Source organism: Macaca nemestrina, chromosome 1 (assembly GCF_043159975.1).
Source record: "Macaca nemestrina isolate mMacNem1 chromosome 1, mMacNem.hap1, whole genome shotgun sequence".
Classification (NCBI taxonomy): domain Eukaryota; kingdom Metazoa; phylum Chordata; class Mammalia; order Primates; family Cercopithecidae; genus Macaca; species Macaca nemestrina.
In genome coordinates this window covers 208,103,619-208,129,181 of record NC_092125.1, presented here as the reverse complement: position 1 = coordinate 208,129,181, position 25,563 = coordinate 208,103,619, and the positions used below count along the sequence as shown (strand labels likewise).

Sequence of the window (25,563 nt, the reverse complement as noted above, 5' to 3'; positions counted from 1 at the left end):
ACAGCTTTCCCAGATTAGTGGAAACTAAGACAGTCTCTTTTCTTTTTAAACCTGGAGCTGAGGCCGGGTGTGGTGGCTCATGCCTGTAATCCCAGCACTTTGGGAGGTCGAGATGGGCAGATCACCTGAGGTTAGGAGTTCGAAACCAGCCTGGCCAACATGGTGAAACTCTGTCTCTAGTAAAAACACAAAAATTATCCAGGTGTAGTGGTAGGCGCCTGTAATCCCAGTGACTTGGGAGGCTGAGGCAGGAGAATCGCTTGAACTCAGGAGGCGGAGGTTGCAGTAAGCCAAGATTGCGCCATTGCACTCCAGCCTGGGGACAAGAGCGAGACTTTGTCTCAAAAAAAAAAAGCAAAAAACCTGGAGCTGTAAGTTGATGTGCAGGCTTGAACTGCTAGCAACCACCTTTCTTGCCTAAAGGAGACAGTCTGGTGAGAAAACCACATATACACAGAGAAACCGAGCCAGGAGAGGGGAGAGAAGAGTACCAGGGCTTTGATGATAATATCTGAGACCCTGGGTCTAACTACACTGGCCTAAAGTTGGCCTTTGGTCTTCTTGGTAGTTATATGAGCCAATCAATTCTCTTTTGGTTTATACCAGTTAGTTAGGTTTCTGTTACTTGTAACCGAGAAAGCCCTGAATACTGGGCTCTAGGTCATATCAATTGCTTTCATACCTTCAAAGTCATCAGATCCAAGCCACCAGGCAAGATGTTGAAGACAGTCTGCCCAGCAGTGACCTCTTGCAGGATCTTCAATACCCGTAAACACTCGCTTACCCGTTGATGCACCTGCAACAAAGACAGTCCCAGTGGGACTGGAACACTCCGCAACTGTCCAGCGAGAATCTCCCTCACATACAGAGCCAAGGAAGAATGCACAGATAGTCTGCCCACCCATGCCTCACCAAGCATCTTGGGCGCCACATCCTGAGAAAGGCTCAGCTACCTTGTAGCTCACATAAGCACTGCTCAACAGCATAACAGACTCAGCCCTGTTGTTCGGACTCTACCTACCTAACCACAGGGCTGTCAGAAGGATCCAACGAGATGATGTACATGAAAGCATTTTAAAAACAAAAGGAATTAAGAGTGCTGTTATTAGCAATCCAGTACTGGATTCCACTGACCATTTACATCAGACATCTATTGTTTTTGTCTCCCAAGCACTTACCCCACTTCCTTCTCCCGTTAACCCTGCCTTTTGAGGATGGCCTTCCCACCCCCAAACAATGCATTTCTGTGGGAACTTCCCATTTTGTTACTTCTCCCCAGGCCTGGAATCCCTCTCCAGGATTTTTCAAACTGCAGTTTGGCACCAGGGTAGGGGACTGAGGGATCAACTCAAACACAGTCCTATTCTCATAGGTGACAAAGCTGAACACACACAAGGTCAGAGCTGTCAAGAGCTATGGTTCTGACTGGGTGCCATGGCTCACACCTATAACTCCAGCACTTTGGGCGGCCACAGTGGGAGGAGAGCTTGAGCTCAGGAGTTTGAGACCAGCCTGGGAAACATAGCAAGACCCCATCTCTATTAAAAAAGAAAAATTGTGTGGTGGTGTGTACCTGTAGTCCTAGCTACTCGGGAGGCTGAGGTGGGAGGGTCACTTGAGCCTAGGAGATTGACATTGCTATTGAGCCATGGTGGTGCCACTGCACTCTAGCCTGGGTGATAGAGTAAGACTCTGTCTCAAAAAAATAAAAATTAAAACAAAGTAGCTGGGCATAGTGGTGCATGCCTGTAGTCCCAGCTACTCAAGATGCTGAGGTAGGAAGATCTCTTGAGCCCAGAAGATTGAGACTGCAGTGAGCCGTGATCATGCCACTGCACTCCAATCTGGGTGACAAAGCAAGACTCCGTCTCAAAAAAAACAAAAACTTATGGTTCTAACTTTGGAAAGTAGGCAAGTTTGAAGATGAGACCCATCAACCAAGAGAGAGACAGAAATGAGGATGGAGAACAAATCCTGACGGCATTCGAGTCTGGTTCCAATTGTCCTACTCTTCCTCATATAAGTCTACTTATATGAGCCCATCATTCCGTTTTTTTGCCTAAGTAAATCTAAGTTGGGTTTCTGTCACAGCAATTGCAAGAGTCCTGATTAAAATCCTATGTATTTCCACTGATGTGGCAAACTCAGACCCACTATGACTGACATTTCAAAAGAGGATTAACTAAAAGTCTTGCTATCAAATATAGTAGGGAGAGGACAGACTCATTAACTCTCCTTCCCCAACTGGCACAAACTTACCTGGGGATTCCGAACATGAAATTCCTTCTCCCCTTCCTCAACTCGACGGAAAGGGATCCATTCCTCCTCCAGCGACTCATTGGTGGGCTGGTTCTCTTCTGGGGCCTGCTTACAGAAATAGGTGGTTGCCGCTGACCGGTCCCTGAAATACACACATCATCAGAGAGAAACCAGAAAACATTCTTGAGCTTATTTTTCCCCTTTACCAAAGCCTCCCTTTCATCCAGAAGGCTCTAGATCACCCTTTGGCTAGTAGGGAAGGAGATCTGGGGCATGCATAGGAAAGTGGAAAAAATATGGATTTTAGAGACAGACCTGGGTTTGAATTCCAACTCAGCTGTGTCACTTTTGGCAAATTATTTAACATCTTTAAACCTTGGTTTTCTCTTCTTTAAAAGGGGTATAATGCTGGCTTGCATGGTTGTCGAAAGGGTTAGAAATAGTACATTGATAGGGGACTAGCCTCTATCCTAGCTCACTGCAGGCACTCAATCCATGACGGCTCATCCCTCACCTGTGCTCTGGCACAGCAACCACAAAGCCATGTGAGGCCAGCTCCATGCAGAAGGCTGAATACAAAGTCCTGGAGATTCAGAAAGGAACAAGGAAAAAGGATCAAAAGAACAGCCGAGTCTTCACCCTTATTCCAACCATGGTCTTCTAGCAGCCATCTTGTGGAACTACCATATCAACCTTAACTGTTTACCTCTGGCTTCCTTTCACTTGAGAGAGAAATAAACATTACCATATTTAAGTCATTATTACTTGGGAGTTTTCTGTTAAATACAACTTGCCCAATTTCTAATTGATACAGGGAGATCAGGTTCTTAAGTTCCTTTTCACCTTCTCCCGCTTTTCCAGGGAAGGCAATGAACTGGACTTCAGAGCCAGAGAGATTTCTTTTTTTTTTTTTTTGAGACGGAGTCTCACTCTGTTGCCCAGGCTGGAGTACAATGGGACTATCTCGGCTCACTGCAACCTCCACTTCCCGGAGTCAAGTGATTCTCCTGCCTCAGCCTCCTGAGTAGCTGGAATTATAGGCGAGCGCCACCACACCCAGCTAATTTTTTTTTTTTTTTTTTTTTTTGTATTTTTAGTAGAGATGGGGTTTCACCATGTTGGTCAGGCTGGTCTCAAACTCCTGACCTCGTGATCCGCCCACCTCGGCCTCCCAAAATGCTGGGATTACAGGCATGAGTCACGGTGCCCGGCCAGCCAGAGAGATTTCTGATCCTTTCCCAGTTCAAACTGTCACCTTGGGCAAGTCTGCCTTCCAGAGCCTGTTTGCCCAGTTGAAAAATAGGCATCCCTGCCTGTGCACTTCACAGGGCTATGTGGGACTCAAATGAGACAATGGCACACTGAGAATGGTTAGGTATTTAACCGCACATATTCCTCCCTCGGATAGGAAACCATAGGTCCATGACCCATGGGCAGGATTTCAGAGCCTGAATTAACCACAGATGCAATGAGAGGAAACAATGTTCCTTATCCTTCCTTTCTTTTTCCTTGGAATTTCACTCTGGTTAATGAGAGTATTTATAACTGACTCGCCCAGGTCTAATGAAGTGTGAAGTCTCAATACAGATTCTTAGATCAAAAGGACCACCTCCAAAGTGCTCCTGTTGGCCTAGGAGGAAAAGGTTTCTTTGCTTCTTTTCCCTGCGAGACTATAATCTTCCTGAAGGTAGGAACTCTCTCGTCTTCACTACTGAATGCCCAGCCCTGGCACACAGCACGTACTCAATTTATTGAACAAGAAAGCAGCATCAAAAACCATCTACTTGGCCGGGCGCGGTGGCTCAAGCCTGTAATCCCAGCACTTTGGGAGGCCGAGACGGGCGGATCACGAGGTCAGGAGATCGAGACCATCCTGGCGAACACGGTGAAACCCCGTCTCTACTAAAAAATACAAAAAACTAGCCGGGTGAGGTGGCAGGCTCCTGTAGTCCCAGCTACTCGGGAGGCTGAGGCAGGAGAATGGCGTGAACCCGGGAGGCGGAGCTTGCAGTGAGCTGAGATCCGGCCACTGCACTCCAGCCTGGGCGACAGAGCGAGACTCCGTCTCAAAAAAAAAAAAAAAAAACCACCTACTTGCCTTTCTAACCTCATCTCCATGTTTACTCTCCACTTTCTGCCATGGGCTACAGTTACGGGAGTCTTTGTTCCTGCTCCTCTAGCAGATGCAATTTCCTCGATTTGTTAATCTTGGTATGTCCCACCTTCCTCTCATGCCAACGGGCTGGCACAGAGCAGGTGCTCCACAGATGTCTGCTGAATGAATGAGAACCTAGCACAGTACAGCCCTTGTATTCATTCAATAAATACTTATGGGTAAACAACTACTTTCCAGGCACCGTCCTAGAAGCCGGAGCAATAGAGGATAGATGTGGTCTCTGCCTTCAGAGGGCTTACAATCTAGTGAAGAAGACAGGCATTAAAGAATAATTACACAAGTAATTAATTCATTGCAATTATGTTAAATGCTGAGAAGTATAGATTGTCTTATGAAAGCACATTCTGGAAAAATTAACCTAATATAATATAGGTGTTAGGATGGGTGTTCCTAGGACAATGACATCCAAACTAAGATCTTAAAGGTAATCTGGAATTAGCAGGAAAAGACGGAAAGGGGGAAGAGGAAGAGAAGAGCAGAACAGTGAATAGTCCAGGCAAAAAGATCAGCCACAAAGCACAGCACAGATGAAGACAGCGAGGCAGGAAATAATGCAGTGCCTTTCAGTAAGTGAAAGAAGGCCATTTTGTCTGGAGAGCTACAGTGGGACAAATAGCAAGGAACAGGCCTAGAAACTTTGTCTTGGACCTACATCGAGGTAAGACCATGAAAAGAACTGAATTAAGTTCAAAGAGCTATTAATTTTTTTTCTTTTTTTCTTTTTTTTTTTTTTGAGATGGAGTTTTGATCTTGTTGCCCAGGCTGGAGTGCAATGGCACAATCTCGGCTCACTGCAACCTCCATCTCCCAAGTTCAAGCAATTCTCCTGCCTCAGCCTCCCAAGTAGCTGGGATTACAGGTGTGTGCCACCACACCCGGCTAATTTTTTGTATTTTTACTAGAGACAGAGTTTCACCACATTGGTCAGGTTAGTCTCGAACTCCCAACCTCAGGTGATCCACCTGCCTCGGCCTCCCAAAGTGCTGGGATTACAGGCATGGGCCACCATGCCCAGCCAAAAACTTTTAAGTGGGAAGACACATTCATTCATTCACTCAACAAATATTTATTGAGTACCTATTATATGCTGGGCACTGCTTTGAGTGCTAGAATGACAAGATCATATTTCGTTTTAAAATAGATCTCCCTGCCAGGCACGGTGGCTCACGCCTGTAATCCCAGAACTTTGGGAGGCCGAGGCAGGCGGATCACGAGGTCGGGAGATCGAAACCATCCTGGCTAACACGGTGAAACCTCGTCTCTACTAAAAATACAAAAAACTAGCTGGGCATGGTGGCAGGCGCCTGTAGTCCCAGCTACTCGGGAGGTTGAGGCAGGAGAATGGCGTGAACCTGGGAGGTGGAGCTTGCAGTGAGCTGAGATCACACTACTGCACTCCAGCCTGGGCGACAGAGCGAGACTCTGTCTCAAAAAAAAAAAAAAAAAATAGATCTCCCTGCCGGGCGTGGTGGCTCATGCCTTTAATCCTAGTACTTTGGGAGGCTGAGGCAGATGGATTGCCTGAGGTCGCGAGTTTAAGACTAGTCTGGCTAACATGGTGAAGTCCCGTCTCTACAAAAATTAGCCGGGCATGGTGGTGGGTGCCTATAATCCCAGTTACTCAGAGGCTGAGGCAGGAGAATCGCTTGAACCCAGAAGGCTGAGGTTGCAGTGAGCAGAGATCATGCCACTGCACGACTGGGCGTGATCAATGGCTCAAGCAATGCTCCTACCTCAGCAACTGAGGCGACTGAGTGAGACTCCGTCTCAGGGAAAAAAAAAAAAAAAAAAATCTCCGTAGCTACAGTGTGGACAATGGTTTGGGGGCTAGGAGGCAAAAACAGATGCCTTTGAGATGTGCAACATTCTGGGACCTAAACTAGACATATATGTTGATGGATGGACAGAGAGAAAATTCAAAAGCTTAAATAGGAACACATGTACTACAGTTATTAAACTATATAATATACCAAGGTGCAGAAATCAGAATTCATGGGAAGAATTCTAAATGAATAATGAAACTTAGGCCAAAGTTTCCCCAGGTCTGGTAAAAGAGATCCTACAGTTCACCACCATCATATCCCTCCACGTAGAGAAAGTGAGAGGAGAACCGACAAGGATGGGAACCTAGTAGGTGTCAATCGAACTGAATCCTCACAAACCGCCCTGTGGGAGCGGCATTCGTCTTTGACAGATGACGGAATCTAAGTTCAGAGAATTATACAACCTTCCCAGGCTCACATAGTGCACAAAGGATGTGGCTGATATTTGCAAATTAGGCTGCTGGCTCCACAAGTGCAGGGAGCAAGTCTGTCTTATTCGCTACTACGCCAGTGCCACACACAGAGTGGACTCTCATGTTAAATAAATTACTCTTGGTGGGGCACAATGGCTCATGCCTATAATCTCAGCACTTTTGGGAGGCTGGGGCGGGAGGATGACTTGAGCTCAGGAATTCGAGATCAGCATGGGCAACACAGTGAGACCTCGTCTCTGCAAAAAAAAAAAAAAATTAAAAATAGCCAGGCATGGTGGTACATGCCAGCTACTTGGTGGCTGAGGCAGGAGCATTGCTTGAGCCCAGGAGGTTGAGGCTGCAGTGAGCTGTGATCACGCCACTACACTCCAGCCTGGGCAACAGAGTGAGACTCTGTCTGAAAAAATAAAAATAAAATAAATAAAAGATGCTCTGATCACAAAGCTCATGCTCCTTCTAGCATTTCTGGGCTATTATATAGGAGGAAAGCTAAAAGTGTATATTTATATAAATACTGGACCATGAGAAGTGAAGCATATGAAGGCTGCTGAAAGGCTCCACAAGGTGAAAAGGACTTGAAAAAGGCCTTCCGGAGAAGGTGAACCCAATGCTATGGGACAAAGCAGATGGGAGAGAAGACAGCTAGCAGATGGAAATGTCTTTTTTTTTTTGCCCTTTGAAAATAAGCTAAGACTCAGCAGCTGTCACCAGGCAAGGAGTATGGCACGGTCTAGGGGAAAGAAGTTCTTACCTGAAGGCTCCTAGGCCATGGGAGAAGATGATCAAGGGGTATCCAGAGTCCTTTGTCTTAAAGGGGCCATTCCAGCTAACAGGCAGGCGACAAGATCCTAGCAGAGACATGGGCTATAGCATATCTGGCTGCCCCAAAGCTGTTATCCCAAGGGCAACCTGAGTATAGGTATGGGTGGGGACATGTGTTTCTCCCCTCTGGACAATCACCATTGGCCCCTGAGCAGCTCAGGGCAGTCAATCACCTATTTTTTTCTCCCTTTCTTCCATAGGAAGAGTGAACACAATAGAAAATGGGAAACTAAGCCAGGTGCGGTGGCTCATGCCTATATTTCCAGCACTTTGGGAGGCCAAGGTGGGTGGATCACAAGGGCAAGAGATCGAGACCAGCCTGGCCAAGCGAAATCCTGTCTCTACAAAAAATACAAAAATTAGCTGGGCGTGGTGGCGGGCTCCTATAATCCCAGCCACTTGGGAGGCTGAGGCAGGAGAATCACTTGAACCTGGGAGGCGGAGGTTGCAGTGAGCTGAGATTGTGCCATTGCACTCCAGCCTGGGTGACGAGAGCAAGATTCAATCTCACAAAAAAAAAAAAAAAAAAGAAAGAAAGAAAGAAAACGGAAGCTAAGTCCAAAGTGGCAGTACTGAATTCTGGGGTAAACTGCTGAGATGCCAAGGCACTGGGTGGAATTCCTAGGTGTGGGGCCTTTGGGGGAAGTGGATGACTCAATGTTACCCTACTCAGAAGAGGGGTGACCGGAGGGAAAACTGCAGGAGACTGTATGCTCCTTGATAGTTAAGAACCTTTCTTTGATACACACAATAGCTGGCACAGAGTAGGAATTGGTACATGAGGAATCGGTGCCATTTATAGAACACATTCTATGTCCCAAGCACTGCACTAGAGGCTTTACGTACATCCCGTACTACAAACCCCCAAAGGCAGGTATTTAGACAGGTTCAGTAACTTGCCCAAACCCCAGGGCTAGTAAATTGTAAAGTCTGGATTTGAATCCAGGAAAGTCTAACTCAATCACCAAAGCTCTTTCATATGTAATTCTCTCCCAGTTCTCCACACCACACTGGCTAATGGATGCCCCTTACAAAAGGCTGGACACTGTAGCCTATAAGGTACTGTGTCCACCTAGGGATCTCCCAGGAACAAAACCAAGCAACTGGGAAAGCATGCAGAGGTCAGGCCAGCCCTTACCCACAGCCAGGTTGAACAGCAAGCCCCCCCAGCGCTTATTGAACTGCAGGTACTCGGCCAGGCCAGTACAGTACTCATAGCGGGGAATCCACAGGGGCTGCTCCATGGTCTCCTCGGCCTTTTGGCAGGGGTAGAAGAGTCGAAAGAAGCTCCCCTGTAGGAAAGAAGAGAGCAGCTGCTCGGAGCAAGGAGTCCAGGCTAGATTTCCCAACAGCCACACTCAGCAGGTGTTTGGGGCACCAGCAAAACAGGGAACCTTAAGTTTCAATTAGCATACCTGAATTTTACATTCAGAAATCTGGAAAGAAGCAATTTGATTTTTAGAATACATGTAAAGCTTGTTATTTCAAATAGCCAACTGTATTTTGAATTACATTGTGGGAGGGGGCACCAAAAATATTTGAGTGTTTGGGACAATGAAAGATTTAAATCTGGCACTGAGCCTAAGCCTGGAGGAGCCCCAGGAGTTAGAGATTAGTTCTTGTGCTGAACAGGGTGGCCTTGGTAGCTCATCCAGGCCACTCTGCTAGGACGGCCCTTGGGAAGCAACAGCACACTCATTTCACATGGGAGTAGGTGAGGGGTTACTAGGAAGTGTGTGCCTCTCAAGGGACACAGGAAGTCCAAGGGCTAGCAGAGAAAGACCTAGGAACTAAGTCAGGCACAGTGGCTCACGCCTGTAATCCCAGCACTTTGGGAAGCCGAGGCAGGAGGGTCGCTTGAGGCCAGGAGTTAGACATCAGCCTGGGCAACATAGCAAGACCTCGTCTCTACTATATATACATATATATAAGTTAATTAATTAAAAAGTCCTAGGACCTGATAGAGGACCAGTCTAGAAGTCAAAGCAGGAGAGGAAAACATATCAAGGCAGGAGAGAAAAAAGGAAGCTGTCCCCCTACCCAGGTCAGGGAGTCCAAGGCCAAAGGCACACGCCCATGGCTCTTTCTCTCACACACTCGGATTCTGATATGATTAAAACCCTTCCAAGATCAGGCATCTGCCCTCAAGAAAGGTGAGAGGATCTGCGAGCTTCGTCTAAAGCTAGAGTCCCCCCTTTCCTCTAGGTGGAAAACGAACACATTATCTCTGTCTATTGGGATGTTTCTAATGTTTGGAAAGAGGAAGAAAAAGCTCAGGGAAGACAGAGCTGGGGGCTTGATAACCAAATCCAGACCCGCTCTGATTCAGCTTCCCCACCGTGGGAGTGCAGGATCAGACTTGTGATCAGTAAGTCACAGTGCCGGCAGAAGCAGTGCAAACGGAAGGGAGCTGGGGACACTTACCTGGAGATTCTGACCCTCCATCACATCCCCACAGCCTACGAGGTGGGGTCCTGTGACAGGTGGAAAGCCCACAGACTGGCTGACCCCCATTTCATCACCGGGTGAATCAAATGACTTGCCGGAGCTGAACTTGCTGGCTGGATGGGGGAATATAGAACAGCCGCTTGCTGGCTTCCTCTTGGCTTCCTGTTGCTGATACGTGTTATCTGCTACCCTGTCCGCCCCTCCTTAGCACCTCATCCTCCCTGCCGTCACTCACTGAATCTTGCACCTACTACTTTGCTACATTGCCTTTGCCAAGATTGGGGGTTGTTTTTTATTTATTTTGCTAGGGTGATGAGATGGCTGTGAAGAGGAAAGAGAGCCATCCATACTCCTCACAGCCCATTAACAAATGTTTATCCAGCAGCTACTATGTGCGCAGCACAGCAGTAACTGCTGCAGAGACTGTCACACAGACCTTGCTCTCCTGAGGCTAATAGTAACCACTAAGATCCATTATTTACAGTTAGCACTGTACTGACCTCTTTATAGACATTATATACATTACATCATTTCATTGTCTCAACAACTCTCTGAGGTAGGTACTTTTTTTTTTTTTTTTTTTTTGAGACAGAGTCTCGCTCTGTTGCTAGGCTGGAGGGCAGTGGCATGATCTTAGCTTGCTGCAACCTCCGACTCCCTGGTTCAAGTGATTCTCCTGCCTCAGTCTCCTGAGTAGCTGGGATTACAGGCATGTGCCACCACACCCAGCTAATTTTCTTTTTTATTTTTAGTAGAGACAGGGTTTCGGCATGTTGGCCAGGATGGTCTCGATCTCCTGACCTCATGATCTACCCACCTCGGCCTCCCAAAGTGCTGGGGTTACAGGCGTGAGTCACCGCGCCCGGCCTGAAGTAGGTACTATTAAGACCCTGTTTTGGCCGGGCGTGGTGGCTTATGCCTGTAATCCCAGCACTTTGGGAGGCTGAGGTGGGCAGATCACCTGAGGTCAGGAGTTGAAGACCAACCTGGCCAACATGGTGAAACCCCATCTCTACTAAAAATACAAAAATTAGCCGGGTGCAGTGGCAGGCACCTATAGTCCCAGCTACTCAGGAAGCTGAGGCAGGAGAATCCTTGAAGATGGGAGGCGGAGGTTGCAGTGAGCTGAAATCGTGCCACTGCACTCCAGTTTGGGTGACAGAGTGAGACCCTGTCTCAAAAAACAAACAAACAAAAAGACCCTGTTTTACAGATGAGGAAACTAAGGCATAAAGAGGTTGAATAACCTTCCCAAGTTACCCAATGGCAAACCCATCTCTGCCTAATCTGGAAGCTAAGTTCTTTTTTTTTTTTTTTTTTTTTTTTGAGACGGAGTCTGGCTCTGTCGCCCAGGCTGGAGTGCAGTGGCGCGATCTCGGCTCACTGCAAGCTCCGCCTCCCGGATTCACGCCATTCTCCTGCCTCAGCCTCCCGAGTAGCTGGGACTACAGGCGCCCACAACCGCGCCTGGCTAATTTTTTGTATTTTTAGTAGAGACGGGGTTTCACCGTGGTCTCGATCTCCTGACCTTGTGATCCGCCCGCCTCGGCCTCCCAAAGTGCTGGGATTACAGGCGTGAGCCACCGCGCCCGGCCGGAAGCTAAGTTCTTAACCATTACTGATCCTGCTCAGTGGGGGATTCGGTTATACATATGCAGTCACTGAACTAAGCTTTTTCTTAAAACTGTTTATTTTTTTGAGAGACAGGGTCTTGCTATGTTGTCCAGGCTGGTCTCAAACTCCCAGGCTCACACAATCCTCCTGCCTAGGCCTCCCAAGTAGCTGGGATTGCAGGTAGGAGCCACCACACCCAGCTTTAAACTACTGAATATAGGGTGGCACTTATGCTGGGCCTTTAAAGATGAGGAAGTTGAGAGGCAGGGGAGGAGGAAGAAAGTACATACAGAAAAAAACCTAGCCGGGCACGGTGGCTCAAGCCTGTAATCCCAGCACTTTGGGAGGCTGAGACGGGCGGATCACAAGGTCAGGAGATCGAGACCATCCTGGCTAACACGGTGAAACCCCGTCTCTACTAAAAAATACAAAAAACTAGCCGGGCGAGGTGGCGGGCGCCTGTGGTCCCAGCTACTCCGGAGGCTGAGGCAGGAGAATGGCGTAAACCCGGGAGGCGGAGCTTGCAGTGAGCTGAGATCCGGCCACTGCACTCCAGCCTGGGCGACAGAGCCAGACTCAGTCTCAAAAAAAAAAAGAAAAAAAAAAAAAAGAAAAAAACCTAAGAGGAAAAAGAGCAGAGGTAGAGAAAAGTATGATGTGGGCAGTAGATCAAACAGAAGCTTTCAGCACGATGGGCGTGCACGCTCCTGACTAGATAACATTCCTACGGCTCATCTGCTTCCTAAACTGGGGCCAGTGCTCCCCTCACCCTCTTCAATTTCATCATCTCCAACACCATCATCACCGTCACACTTACTCTGTGCCAGGAACTATGTTTAGTGCTTTTCATATATTATTTTATTTAATTCTTTCAACAGTCCTCTGAGATACATATTATTATCTCATTTTACAGATGAGGAAGTGGATGCTTGACAAAGGCAATTTACCCAATAACATACGGCAAGCAGAGCCAGAATTCAATCATGGGTAATGTGGTTGTAACATGAGAACATCAAACTTCCCAGTATCCCATGCCTTGTGATTTGGGTGGGGCTGACCCCTCTTAACCTCCAGAGTTGGAGCCTTAATTAACTGGAGCCAATCAGTCCTTCTTATTCTCTGGTCAGTGTTTGGATGAAGAGTGGGCATATGGCATTATGCTGGTCCAATAGGAGTAAAGCTTGAGACTTTGATTTGATGGTTGAGGGGAGAAAAGTTCTTCCTTGTTTTGAACTAGTGTGATGTGCAGATGTCACCTGTCAAGTGGCCTTGAAGCACAGGATGAAGATACCCATGGTGGATGGCAAAACCGAGAGAATCACAGAGAAATAGAGGCCCATTTGTGAAGACATTAAGAATCCACAGATTAGACCATACCTGAAACCTGACCCACTCCTAGACTTTCTAATTATATAAGTCAGTAAGTTCCCTTTCTTGTTTAAACCAACTGAAGTTAGATTTCTTTTGGTTGCAACCAAAAGCATCTAAATGGATACACACTGCATCTGGGGTCCACATGTTCATGATTAAATTATTCTGCTTCTTTTAAGATGCTCTGGGAGAGATTCAGGAGTTCCAGTCAAAGCATGTCTGGGTAAGAAGAGACCTAAGAGAGCATTTCTGTCAATCCTCCCCACAGTTGTCTTCCCCTTCTCTCAGTACATACACGTGCTTTACCAGGGAAGACACCAAGGTCCAGAGAGATTAAGTGAGCTGCTCAGAGTCACAAGCAGAACGATGGTAACAACACACAGTCTCCTGGTTGTCAGCTGCCACTTCTCTGGTCTTAATAATCCTAACATCATTCTATTTAACTTTGAAAGATAAGAAATTATTTTCTTTCTACTACAGATAGCGTCTTCTTTTTGTTTCTCTTTAGCAAATTTAAAAAACAAACCCAAATCTTTTGAAAGAGAAACTCAGCTCCTGATGTCAGTGGGTTGTTCAGCCAGAGTGAAGGGGGATGAGTTCTGCTTAGCCTCAGACCCTGACCTTTCCCCATCGCTTGTTGTTGAGGTCTACACATGGAAGACCTACTGCTGGGGCCACAAGACACATGTCACTCACATGACAATGAACCAGCTGCAAGTTCAACTGTCATAAAAGAGAGGCAGATAAAAGACCACAGGAGTTCTGAGAAGAAACAGTGCTCCTTTAGCTTGGAAGTAGAGAGCAGGGGAAGATGGGAAAGGCTCTTTCAAGCAGGAGAGAGTGAGCAAAAGCACGGTAAGAAGGAAGCTTGTGTGAGAAACAATGCAAGGTGAGAAGAGAAAGTTGTGACCAGATTTGGGGAGGAGCAGTACCTCAAGTGCTAAGCTAAAAAGTTGTTTCTCTTTAGCATTTCCGTTTCTCTGGAAATGAGGTCATGTCCATGAGAGATAATCTGAAAGAACCACATTGGAGGCCCAGCTCGCTTGGTGCCTACCTTTTTTTTGTTTTTTGCTTTCTAACATCTTTTACTTCTTGACCTTTTGAAACATCCAAAAATTAGTATTATAATCTATGCCACAATCTTAACAGTTAAGAAAAAACATAAAATGAAGGCCTAGAAAGATCTTTGTTACTCATCTAGAATTATTTGGTATAACAGTATTTTCCAATGGAGGAAGACTATTGGATTTCAGGCAACATAAAATATGGGGCCAAAGAAAAGGAAGAAGGTCTTCAAGGAGAATTTGTGCCTTTAAGTTTTTACTGGTACAACAGTCCTTCAGCCTGGAGGTACTCAAAGACAAATCATGAAACAGAAAAAAAACTTTATTTCAAGCAGGTTCAGTGATATATGTGTGTGCTACAGCAAAGGCTGCGGTTGTGGCTAAGTTTTATTTCAAACTGTATGATGTGGGCTGGGCAAGGTGGCTCACGCCTGTAATCCCAGCACTTTGTGAGGCCGAGGTGGGCTGATCACCCTGAGGTCAGAAGAGACTGGCCTGGCCAACATGCCAAAACCCTGTCTCTACTAATAATACAAAAATTAGCTAGGTGTGGTGGCGCACACCTGTAATCTCAGCTACTCGGGAGGCTGAGGCAGAAGAATCACTTGAACCCGGGAGGCGGAGGTTGCAGATCACGCCACTGCACTCCAGCCTGGGTGACAGAGCCAGACTCAAAAACAAAACAAAATAAACAAAAAAACCAAAACTGCATTATGTATAATTTTGACATTACGTGGGAATGCTTAACTTCTGCCAAAATGTAGATTCAATCCAACATTATGCCAATTTTTATACTGATTGTAGTCCCTAAGTTTTCATAACCAAAAAAAAAAAAAGAGAATAACCTTACAGTTACCTACTAAGGAAACGAACTGTGAAATCAATTCCCCAATATTGCTTTGAAAATAAAACCCTTGGTTGTTAAGAGAAATTCCAACTTCCAACTCCATCCAAATGTATTATTTAACCGGTATTCTTCAGTCATCATCTACTGTTGGCTTGATTGTCACTCCTCTTATCTGACCCCAACCAATTAAACGCCAGTGTTTTTCAACTCTTCGGCTAAGGGCAATTTTTTCTCCTACCTCTGTGCACACTGGATTGGTCAAAAAAATTTTACCCAAATCGGCCTTGACAGCACTAACTCTCCCTCCTGTCAACAGGGATCCTATGTTCACCATGAGCACTTCATTCTTAGACAGCTTTTGAACCTTTGCTGCTTTCTTGTCTCCTTCAGTGCATACACCTAGAAGCCGTCTAAGCAGGAAATAGGAAATTTCCAATTCTGTGAATATCTCAGGTAAAGCTCTGACTGTACCAAGTACTTGCCCCACCATTCTGTCAGCCCGGCACAAAGTGGGGTCAATTTTTGTTCCAACTCCAGTAAGACCGCCTGGAGCAGCATATTACAGATCATTATGCTCTGCAAAAAGTAATACAATTTTGGAAAAGATTGGTTTACACATGAGTTTTCCTTCACTATCTTTGGAAACAATACCAGGTCTTACTTCTATCTCCTGGCCCACCGTTAATACTCCTTTTAGGATACTACCACCAGCTACACCTCCGTTAAGGTCATCAACTTCACAGCCAGGTTTGTCGACATCAAAAGATTTAATAACAATAAGCCCGGGCTCTGAAGTAAAGTCTCTTGGGGATACTGGAATTTTCTTTACTATGTACTCACAAACAACTTCAATATTGTATTTCAGCTGAGCCAAAATTGGAATAATGGGAGCTAACTCTGCTACTGTACCTTAGACAAATGCAAGGATCTGCTCGTATTGTTCTTTAGCCTGACTTTCTTTTACCAAATCAATTTTATTTTGTAGAATCAAAATATGCTTCAGTTTCATGATCTCTATAGCAGCCAGGTGTTCAGACGTCTGAGGCTGAGGACAAGAGTCATTACCAGCTATCAACAGAAAAGCTGCATCCATCACTGCTGCACCATTCAGCATAGTAGCCATCAAAACATCGTGGCCAGGACAGTCAACAAAGGAAACATGTCTGACTGATTTGAAGTTCCCTTTTGTCCCTGCAATATCTGTAGGAAACTCATCAGGTGTACTGCTCCCACAAGATCTATAACATCCTGGCCGAGGGCAACTTGGGTCACCAAGTTTATAAATCTTAGTATTAGCATATTACAACCCAAGCTTGATTGTAATATTTCTTTCTAGTTCATTTTTGAACCTGACGGTGTGAACTCCAGAAACAGCTTTGACGACTGTGGATTTCCCATGAGCTACATGACCAATTGTACCTATATTAATTGTGGCTTGTCTGCTGATAACTTCGTGTGAAAGTGGCGTCAACTTGGTAACATCCAATGTGGTGAGATCCTGACGCGAAAGATGCGGCTGCCCCAGAGTCACTCCAGCTTCTCCGCCCGCCATGTTGCCAGACTTTTTTTTTTTTTTTTTTTTTTTTTTGAGACAGGGTCTTGCTCCGGCTCCCAGGCTGGAGTGCGTGGCTCACTGTGGCCTCACCCTCCCAGCTCAAGTGATCCTCCCACCTCAGCCTCCTGGGTGGCTGGGACTATAGGCACTTGCCACCACGACCGGCTAATTTTTGTATTTATTTGTAGAGATGGAGTTTCATCATGTTGCCCAGGCTGGTCTCAACCTCTTGGGCTCAAGCGAATCCTTACGCCTTAGCCTCCCAAAATGACTGGGATTACAGGAGTGAGCCACCGTGCCAGCCCTGCCTAGCTTTCTTATCTTATGCAAGTTATCTGATCATTCTAAGCTTGATTCCCCATCTGTACAATGGGAACACTATCTATCCTCACAGGGTTGCTATGGAAATAAAATGAAATAATGCATTCAAAGCACCTGGTGTGGTACCTGACTCTTAGGAAGCATCCAAGAAACATGTTGATTGAGTGAAAAGTAGAAACACTAGGATTTGGCCAGAGTGAATCTGGAGAGTCAAGAGCCAATAAGTCAGCTTTTAAGATTGGAGAACCAGGACAATAGTCCTTAAGCTTCTTATGGAAAGAGATTTTTGTCTCACCCTGCATAGAGAACAGCACCTGGGACAGGAATCAGGATAAGGGGACTTGGAAATGGCCAAAACAGAAGACAGCAGAACTCTCTGTGCTCCTGGAAAGTTTCTGGGAGGATCATCAACTAAATTGTTTAGAAATAAAAACTACAGAAGCTAATTGGCCAGAGTGAAGCTAACATGCAAATGAATCTTTGTTTCCTAGGCTCACATTGACTGATGTCCAAATAGGATAGAGAGATGGAAAAATCCAATCTGACTTGCAAATTTTGCCAAAGAGACTTTCACACAAAGCATCCAGTCATTTTTAATAAAAGTCATGGAATTTTCCAAGGAAATCAGTCTATGTGTCTCTACCTTCTTTTGCTCACTGTCTAAATGGTTCATGGTGGTGCCTGTCCAGCAGCCTCTCCATCCAGTGAGGCCCAGTGAAATCTCTAGTCCTCTGTGAAGCTTTCCCATGTCCTTCCAACCTTTCCTCCTCTCATCGCTGATCACAGTCCACATCTGTTATCTGGTAACCAATCTTAGGCTACCTTAGGGCAGCTCTTGGATTAACACCTATTCTAGCAGTTTTCAATCAGTGACTTGCCTGCAACAGTGGTCCCTGGAGAATCTAGATCTTAGGTTCCTGAACCTATTGTCACAATCACCTGGGAAGCTTTAAAAAATGTGTATTCTGGGGCCCCTATTTCTGAGGATCAATTCGTTTGTAAAAGCTTCCCAGGTGTTTCTAATCAGCCAAGTTTGAGAACCTCTGGTCTGGACTTTGATTAGAAATGTCTCTGGATGAATTTTTCTTTCATTCAGACATGTATGCATGCAGCAGGCGCTTACTGAGTGTATACTGTGTTCCGGTCCACCATTTTCACGACTACGATTTCACTTGGTATAATCCCCAAGGCCACCCAGAAGCATGTTCCTATCACTAGACTTAATGTAGTGCCCTGCATACAGCTGGTCTCAATAATTAATTTATCCAATGAATACTATTTAATTTTTGGCACACTTATGCCTCACCTCTTCAGATCTACTCCAGGAGTAAAGACTGGATTTTATATACTTTTCTAGGCCAAACTGTTTATCTGCATGCTTTCCCCACATAGTTGGGACTCAACAAATGTTCCTTCATTTGGCTTTGATTTAAACCCATCTCAAATCTTCTTTAATCTTTGTTTTTGATCTAAAAATAAGGCTATATGGTATAATGGGGGAAATAGGTTTTGATGACTCTGAATTCTACCCGTCACTTATTAGCCATGTGATCTTGAACAAGTTCCTCAAACTCTAAGCTTCTGATAATTTATTCTCACAACAGAAATAATAACTACAGCCAGACACGGTGGCTCATGCCTATAATCCCAGCACTTTGGGAGATCAAGTGGGAAGGACTGCTTGAGCCCAGGAGTTCAAGACCAGCCTGGGCAACATGGCAAAATCCTGTCTCTACAAAAAATTAAAAAAAGAAAAAAATTAGCTGGATGTGGTGGCATGCAACTGTAGTCCCAGTTACTCAGGAGGCTGAGGTAGGAGGATTGCTGGGGCTTGGGAGCTGGAGGCCACAGTAAGCCAAGATTGTGCCACTGCACTTCAGCCCAGGTGACAGAGCGAGGCCCTGTCTCAAAAAGAAATAGTAACTAAGGGCTGGGTGCAGTGGCTCACACCTGTAATCCCAGCACTTTGGGAGGCCAAGGCAGGCGGATCACCAGGTCAGGAGATCGAGACCATCCTGGCTAACGTGGTGGAACCCTGTCTCTACTAAAAAAAATACAAAAAATTACCCGGGCGTGGTGGTGGGCGCCTGTAGTCCCAGCTACTTGGGAGGCTGAGGCAGGAGAATGGCATGAACCCGGGAGGTGGAGCTTGCAGTGAGCCAAGATCACGCCACTGCACTCTAGCCTGGGCGACAGAGAGAGACTCCGTCTCAAAAAAAAAAAAAAGAGAAATAGTAACTGCTCATGAGATTGTTGATGAGGATTAAATAATACATGTAAAGCACTCAATGGATAGAAGGTACTATAACCACAGGAGGCAACTATAATTATTTTAACTGCATGGCCTCTCAAGTTCCTTATATGTAAAATGGATACTTCGTAAGTGAAAATATTGCCTAGGGCCTGGTGCATTCTGAGTGCTTATAAAATGTTAGGAATTAATTAACAATGCTATGTCTCTCTTTCCTAGTCAAGGTCTCTCATTTTTCCTGGATTAAGCCTTTTGGCAAAACAGATTCTTTCCCAGCAGCCTTTTCAGGCCTCAGACACCCCTACCAAAGCCAGTGTCTACTGAACAGGCCCAGAAGAGCCCAGAGGGAATGGATAGGGCTTAGGTTGCAGCTGTCCTCTCCTGCTGGGGCCCTGTTTCTGGTGAACAGAGGACTGCTGCTCTGCCAGCTGTGTGACCCTTTCATCAGTGGATATTTCAAGATACAGTCCAAGATAAGCACTTCTCTGGTGCTTCCTTTCAGATAAAGCTCTCTGAAGACTAAAAGCTCATTGGCCTGACCTTTGGTCTCTGGAGGAAGTGAGGAAATATCATCTAGCTGGTAGATAATGAAGACACCAAGCACTCGAGGGATGGGTTTGAGCAACAAGGTGGCAGAGCTAGAGAAGAGCCCTGATAAGGGTGTTTCAGAACATTAATAATTGTGATAAAAATAATCTGTCTCTAGTGAGGGTCTTACAGTTTACAAGGCATCTTCACACATACTAGCTTGTTGGCTCCTCAACACTCCTCACCTGAGACTGACGGAGAAACAGTCATCTCCGTTTTAGAGAGGAAGAAACTGAGTCCCGAGGGCAGGAGGCAGAGCTGGCCTAGAACCGGGTGTGCTTACTTCGAGTCCAGGGTAATCGCGGATCGGAAAGAAGGAATGAGGGCCCTTCTTCCGCCGCCGTGAAAAACAGAAAATTGAGAGTAAAAGTAAAGTACACAAAGGGTGGAGGAGCATAAAGAAGCCCGGGGAGGCCGAGCGCGGTGGCTCACGCCTGTAATCCCAGCACTCTGGGAGGTCGAGGCTGGCGGATCACGAGGTCAGGAGAACGAGACCATCCAGGCTAACACAGTGAAACCCCGTTTCTATTAAAACTACAAAAAACTAGCCGGGCGTAGTGGCGGGCGCCTGTAGCCCCAGCTACTCGGGAGGCTGAGGCAGGAGAATGGTGTGAACCCGGGAGGCGGAGCTTGCAGTGAGCCGAGATCGCGCCACTGCACTCCAGCCTGGGCGACACAGCGAGACTCTGTCTCAAAAAAAAAAAAAAAAAAAAAAGCCCACGGTTCAGGGAGGTGAGGCTGCAGGGTCAGGGTAGGGCCGAGGAATTAGGGTAGAGCTGTGGGGTCCAAGGTGGGGCTGCGGGGGCTGGGTCCTGGGACAGGAGCTCAGTGGGGATTCCAGGGGCGCTGGCCGTTAAAAGTGCGAGGCGACCGTAGCAGGGTCAAGAGGGTGGGTGGCTACAGGTGTCTGAATAGGAAACGTAAAGGACGAAGATTAATATGCAATTCCTACGATTGAGAGACGCCGAGGCCCCAAACCGGGCCAGAATACGAAAGTCTGCAGGGAGCTCAATTAACATATGGGTGTTTTCTTCAATCAAACTTACCCAGTCAAGCTGATTCCTCAGAAGCAGCCCCAGACGTTTAACTCGACGGAAATGAGAAACGGCCCAGGAACCCGTGGCCCTTTGGTCGTTGTAGTTTCCAGGGCTCAACATGGACACTTGGAAGCACTTCCGTTCCTCAACCTAGAACTACAACTCCCGATGTGCAGTGGACGAGATTGCGCATTACAACCCTAAGACTACAACTCCCAGAGTTCTACGCGACCTCCCCGCTCCGCGTGGTCGTGCGAAACCGCCCAAGGCCCGGGATGCGGTGTGATTCCTCCCCCTGGTGGCCTGAAGAGGAGCCGCCGCGATTTCTGCTCTGGAGCGGAGGGTTTTACTTGTAGTCCCGTGCGTAACCCTCCGCCTCACCCTCCTCAAATAGTCCTCAGGCGTGCCTAGACATGGCCCCATCTTCGCTTTATTCTCAAGGAGGTGGGAGGAGGTCGGCGTTTGTTTTGTGTCTTCTGCACACTTTGTTTCCTGGAAGAATAACAGACTGATCGTTCAAATTAAGGGGACATTCCCTACCAGCCTGCACCTGTTGACACCTGTGATTTTCTATTGTCCTCAAAAGACTCCCTGCCCGAGAAAGGGGAGGAACCCGAGTGATCTGTTGGGCCGCAACCACCCCACATTACTGTCTTTTGCTGGTTCTTAGCGACACTGATGGGCAAGATACCGCCCCTAGCCTCAACAGAATCACAGTCTAGCAGAGAATGCAGCCCAGTGAATAATGACAGCACAGAGCCGTGATCTCATGGGGAGACACAGCAAGCGTGGGAGCCTTGAAAAGGGGCCTCTGGCCAGGCTTGGGGGAAAGGGGCGGTGTCTGCAAGGCTTCTTAGAGGGAGGAATGTTAACATTGAGACCCGATATAAGGAAAGAACGTAGCCAGGAGTACAGAGACTGTGAAGAACGTTTCAGAGTATGGCATTAAGTTCAGTGCTGGCTGCAGCTGAGTGTGAGGGATGGAAGGAGATTATTTTTGGGGCAGTGGGGGTTGGGGCAGTGGGGGTCAGGCAGAGCCCATCCTCAGGAGTCCTGTGAACTTCTATAAGAAATTTGGATCGTTCAGGCAGCTCAAAAACGTTCAACGGCCCTCTACTACCTATGAAATGAAGTCCCAACTGCTTAGCCTGGCATTCAAGGTCTTCCCCAACTTGCATGCCCCCACGTGGCACCCCCCACCCTCCAGCCCCCCTCTTCTAGGAGCTTTGTTCATGCCTCCAAAGTTTCCGCCGACATTTGTGTGTGCCTCTCACATGTGAGTTGACTCACACTGCCTTGGGTATGTCCTGGATTAGAGGTCTTAACTCTTGACATATTATGAGCTCTTTGAGGTCAGGTACTGAGTCCTGCAGTCGCCCCCGCCACTCACTGTTGCAGCCCACATCCCCCCAAATCACCACGGTCCAGAGTCCCTGCTTTAGGCCCTCCTCTCTTGCCAACACACTGTTGTCACCCCCATCCTTCCAGCAGCCAAGATAAAGTCATCAGGAGAGAGTGTTGGCAGCCTGCACTGCGGTAATTAAGCCCCGGATCTCATTAAATCTGTGGCTGATGGCAGAGGCCACAGAACCTGAAAAGCTTAATGCAGATCAGAGAGCGGCTCCCTTTGGCCCGTTAATCCGTGCTGTGCAGCTGGCCAGAACACTCAGGACAAGCCAAAAGTCCTGGTCATGAGAGGGACAGCTGGAGGTCATTTCTTTCAGTCTCCTACTCCCAGACCAGGCCATGTTGGAGCCATTTGCTGGCCAGCTGAGTTAAAAATTTCCCAGGGATGGGCATGTCACCACCTCCTTTATCTCCTTTGTCACAGTTAGGAAGATCCTCCTTGGACACAATCTGACTCTTCCCTGTTGCAAAATAAAACGGTTGAGTTTAACTACACTTCCTTCCAATCCGGTCTTTTCTAGGATAAACAACCCAAATGCCTTTACCTTTTAAGCAAATGTTTGATTTTCCAGCATTTTCATCATAGATCTCATCCTCCAATAGCCCAAAGTTCTCTTCAAATCTGCTGTCAGCTACCATCCCAACTCTGGCCTTTACTTTGCTGGTAAATTGCTTCAAGTTGGTATTTGGGTGACCAACTTTGGATTTCCTATTTTTTTTTTGGCGGGGGAGCAGGGACAGAGTCTCGCTCTGTGGTCCAGTGGTGGGATCACGGCTCACCGCAGCCTCTGCCTCCGGGGTTCAAGCAGTTCTCCTATCTCAGCCTCCCTAGTAGGTGGGATTACAGGCACATGACCACTAATTTTTGTATTTTGAGTAGAGACGGGTTTTCACCATGTTGGTCAGGCTGATCTTGAACTCCTGATCTCAAGTGATCTGCCTACCTTGGCCTTCCAAAGTGCTGGGATTACAGATGTGAGCCACCACGTGCCGCCAGTGGACAAAACTTCTAAAATAAAAGTAGAATAGGTATACAGTAGAGTATGTAATGTGCACTAATCTTACATATACAGTTTAATTTCTTAAAAACATTTGCTATAACTACCATTTACTTCAAAATGTAGAACATTTCCAATATCCTAAAAGGTTGGCTTCTCAGTTTGTAATCAATCACCCCCACCCATCCTCCAGAAGGAACAACTACTTTCCTTCTCTTATCATCAACTAGTTTTGAGAAGCAACATTTTTTAACTTTGACAATAACATTTTATGCTCACTGATAGGTGATACTTGTGTCGATGCCATTCCAAAGACCCCTGGAAACACACCTGTAATTAAACAAGTTGTATTAATTACTCATTGCAGCAAGGGAGAATGCAGACAGTGGGGAAATATGGGTACGGGGGTGCATCTCAGTAGGAGGATGGAAGAAAGAACTTACAGAATTTGGGCTTTTGTTAGATAATCTGGGGAGAGTTTAAGGAAGTGGGGCTTGGCTTTGGATTGGATGCTGTTAAGAGCAAGGGTAATTCTATGACTGGGGGTCTGGATAAAATGTATCTAGAAGGAGGGGAGGCTAGACCAAGGCTGAAGCTGTCATAGGTAAGAAGCAGCAGTCTCTCATTTTAGCAGAGACAGGGGGATGGTTGGTCTTTTTTGTGGTTTGGACATATCCATTTTTTGTTTGTGTTCAGACATGATGACTGTTTGTGTTTTGATCCATCACAGTCACAGAGTGGCCTTGTCTGCTGTTGATGGTCTGTGAAGTTGTTTATGTTCAACAGGACAAGGCCAAGGCCTGGCTGTGAGTGTTAGGCTGGCCCCTGGACTTTGCGGGCTGCTTTCCTCTTTCTTACATCCCAACATATGGTGACGTCTCTTCTGGGCTGCATGCTTGGCATGTAGAAACGATTTGTCTTGGTCGGGTACGGTGGCTCACGCCTGTAACCCCAGCACTTTGGGAGGCCGAGGAGGGCAGATCACGAGGTCAGGAGATTGAGACCATCCTGGACAACATGGTGAAACCCCATCTCTACTAAAAATACAAAAATTAGCTCGGTGTGGTGGCGCGCACCTGTAATCTCAGCTACTCAGGAGGCCAAGGCAGGAGAATCGCTTGAACCCAGGAGGCAGAGATTGCAGTGAGCCGAAATCTCGCCAGTGCACTCCAGCCTGGCGACAGAATGGGACTCCAACTCAGAAAAAAAGAAAAAGAAAAAGAAATGATTTGCCTTTGTGTCCTTGGGGACTTCCTAGTTAGTGGGAAAATGGACAAGAAAGCAAATAGACACCGTTATCAAGCACTAAGGGTCTGGTCTCTGGAGACAGGCTACTGAATTTAAATCCCAGCTCTACCACTTACTAACTGTGAGAACTTGGGCAATGACTATTCTCCAAGCCTCAGTTTCCTCATCTGTAAATTGGAATGACAATAGTATTTATATTATGGAATTGTTGCAAGGGTTAATGAGCTAAACATGGATCACTGGTTACTTAAGCAGCTTGAACTTGGGAGGGGCCGAGATGGATCCAGGTTTTGGGGCTTGAAACTTATACAGTTTTGGGGGGCTCTCTTTAAGAAAAAGAATTGTAGGCCGGGTGCGGTGGCTCATGCCTGTAATCCCAGCACTTTGGGAGGCCGAGGTGGGTGGATCACCTGAGGTTAGGAGTTTGAAACCAAACTGACCAACATGATGAAACCTCATCTCTACTAAAAATACAAAAATTAGCTGCGTATGCCTGCAGTTCCAGCTACTAGGGAGGTGGAGGCTGTACTGAGCTGAGTTCGCGCCCCTGCACTCCAGCTTGGGTGACAGAGTGAGATCTGTCTAAAAAAAAAAAAAGAAAAGAAAAAAGAAAGACAGACAATTTAAAAACATATTTTTCAAAATTTGCAAAACATATGACCTGGGAACACATTGCTAGGTCTTCTTCCAGGGCCTGAGAAGAGGTTCTGGAGCTAAAACTTTAGTTTCTCAATAACTCTGACTGTGGGAAGAGACAAAGAGGCAAAATTATACGATAGCTTTATTCTTTTCAAATCACTGTCTTCAAATAAGCGTTCCCAAAATGTCCTTGCCCTTAGCTGGAAACTGCTCCAGTACTCTTAGCTCTTTCTTGCATTATAGCCTACACGTCAGTGGGCCATGCACTAGTGATGGAGAAACTGACTTAGGTCTGGTTCTGCATGTAGCTACACCTTGTCTTTATCAGCATTGGGACCAGGTGGAGTTCAAATGAATCCTTTTTAACATCTTGTTAACAAGAATTGCTTAACAAAGGTCAACAACAGGAACTGTCCTTCTTTCCTTTGCTACTGTAATCATTTTTCCATTCAAAAAATATGTATTGAGTCCGGGTGCGGTGGCTCACGCCTGTAATCCCAGTACTTTGGGGAGCCGAGGCGGGCAGATGGGTTGAGGTCAGGATTTCAAGGCCAGCCTGGCCAACATGGCGAAACCCTGTCTCTACTAAAAATACAAAAATTAGCCAGGCACGGTGGTGGGCACCTGTAATCCCAGCTACTAGGGAGGTTAAGGCAGGAGA

The 25,563-nt window shown here is 46.5% G+C and overlaps 1 protein-coding gene and 1 pseudogene across 8 annotated transcripts in view; both read right to left on the bottom strand.

Moving 5' to 3' along the window:
- LOC105494485 (platelet activating factor acetylhydrolase 2) overlaps positions 1 to 20,988 on the bottom strand; it is a 61,344-nt gene extending 40,356 nt beyond the window's left edge. For 2 of the 8 annotated variants that reach the window (XM_011762934.3, XM_011762936.3), the window contains exons 1-7: positions 20,620 to 20,775; positions 9,939 to 10,075; positions 8,653 to 8,806; positions 7,444 to 7,540; positions 2,774 to 2,842; positions 2,260 to 2,401; positions 683 to 796 (exon numbers count right to left, since the gene is read on the bottom strand). In XM_011762934.3, the coding sequence (XP_011761236.1) occupies positions 683 to 796; positions 2,260 to 2,401; positions 2,774 to 2,842; positions 7,444 to 7,540; positions 8,653 to 8,806; positions 9,939 to 10,028 (666 nt within the window). In that variant the 5' untranslated portion in view covers positions 10,029 to 10,075; positions 20,620 to 20,775. Of the gene's footprint in view, positions 1 to 682; positions 797 to 2,259; positions 2,402 to 2,773; positions 2,843 to 7,443; positions 7,541 to 8,652; positions 8,807 to 9,938; positions 10,076 to 20,619 lie in introns of all 8 variants that reach the window. The other 6 variants (XM_011762933.3, XM_011762940.3, XM_071098222.1 and 3 more) reach the window with 6 other exon arrangements.
- On the bottom strand, positions 11,361 to 20,276 carry LOC139363734 (eukaryotic translation initiation factor 2 subunit 3 pseudogene; annotated as a pseudogene).
- Positions 20,989 to 25,563: the final 4,575 nt, after the last annotated feature.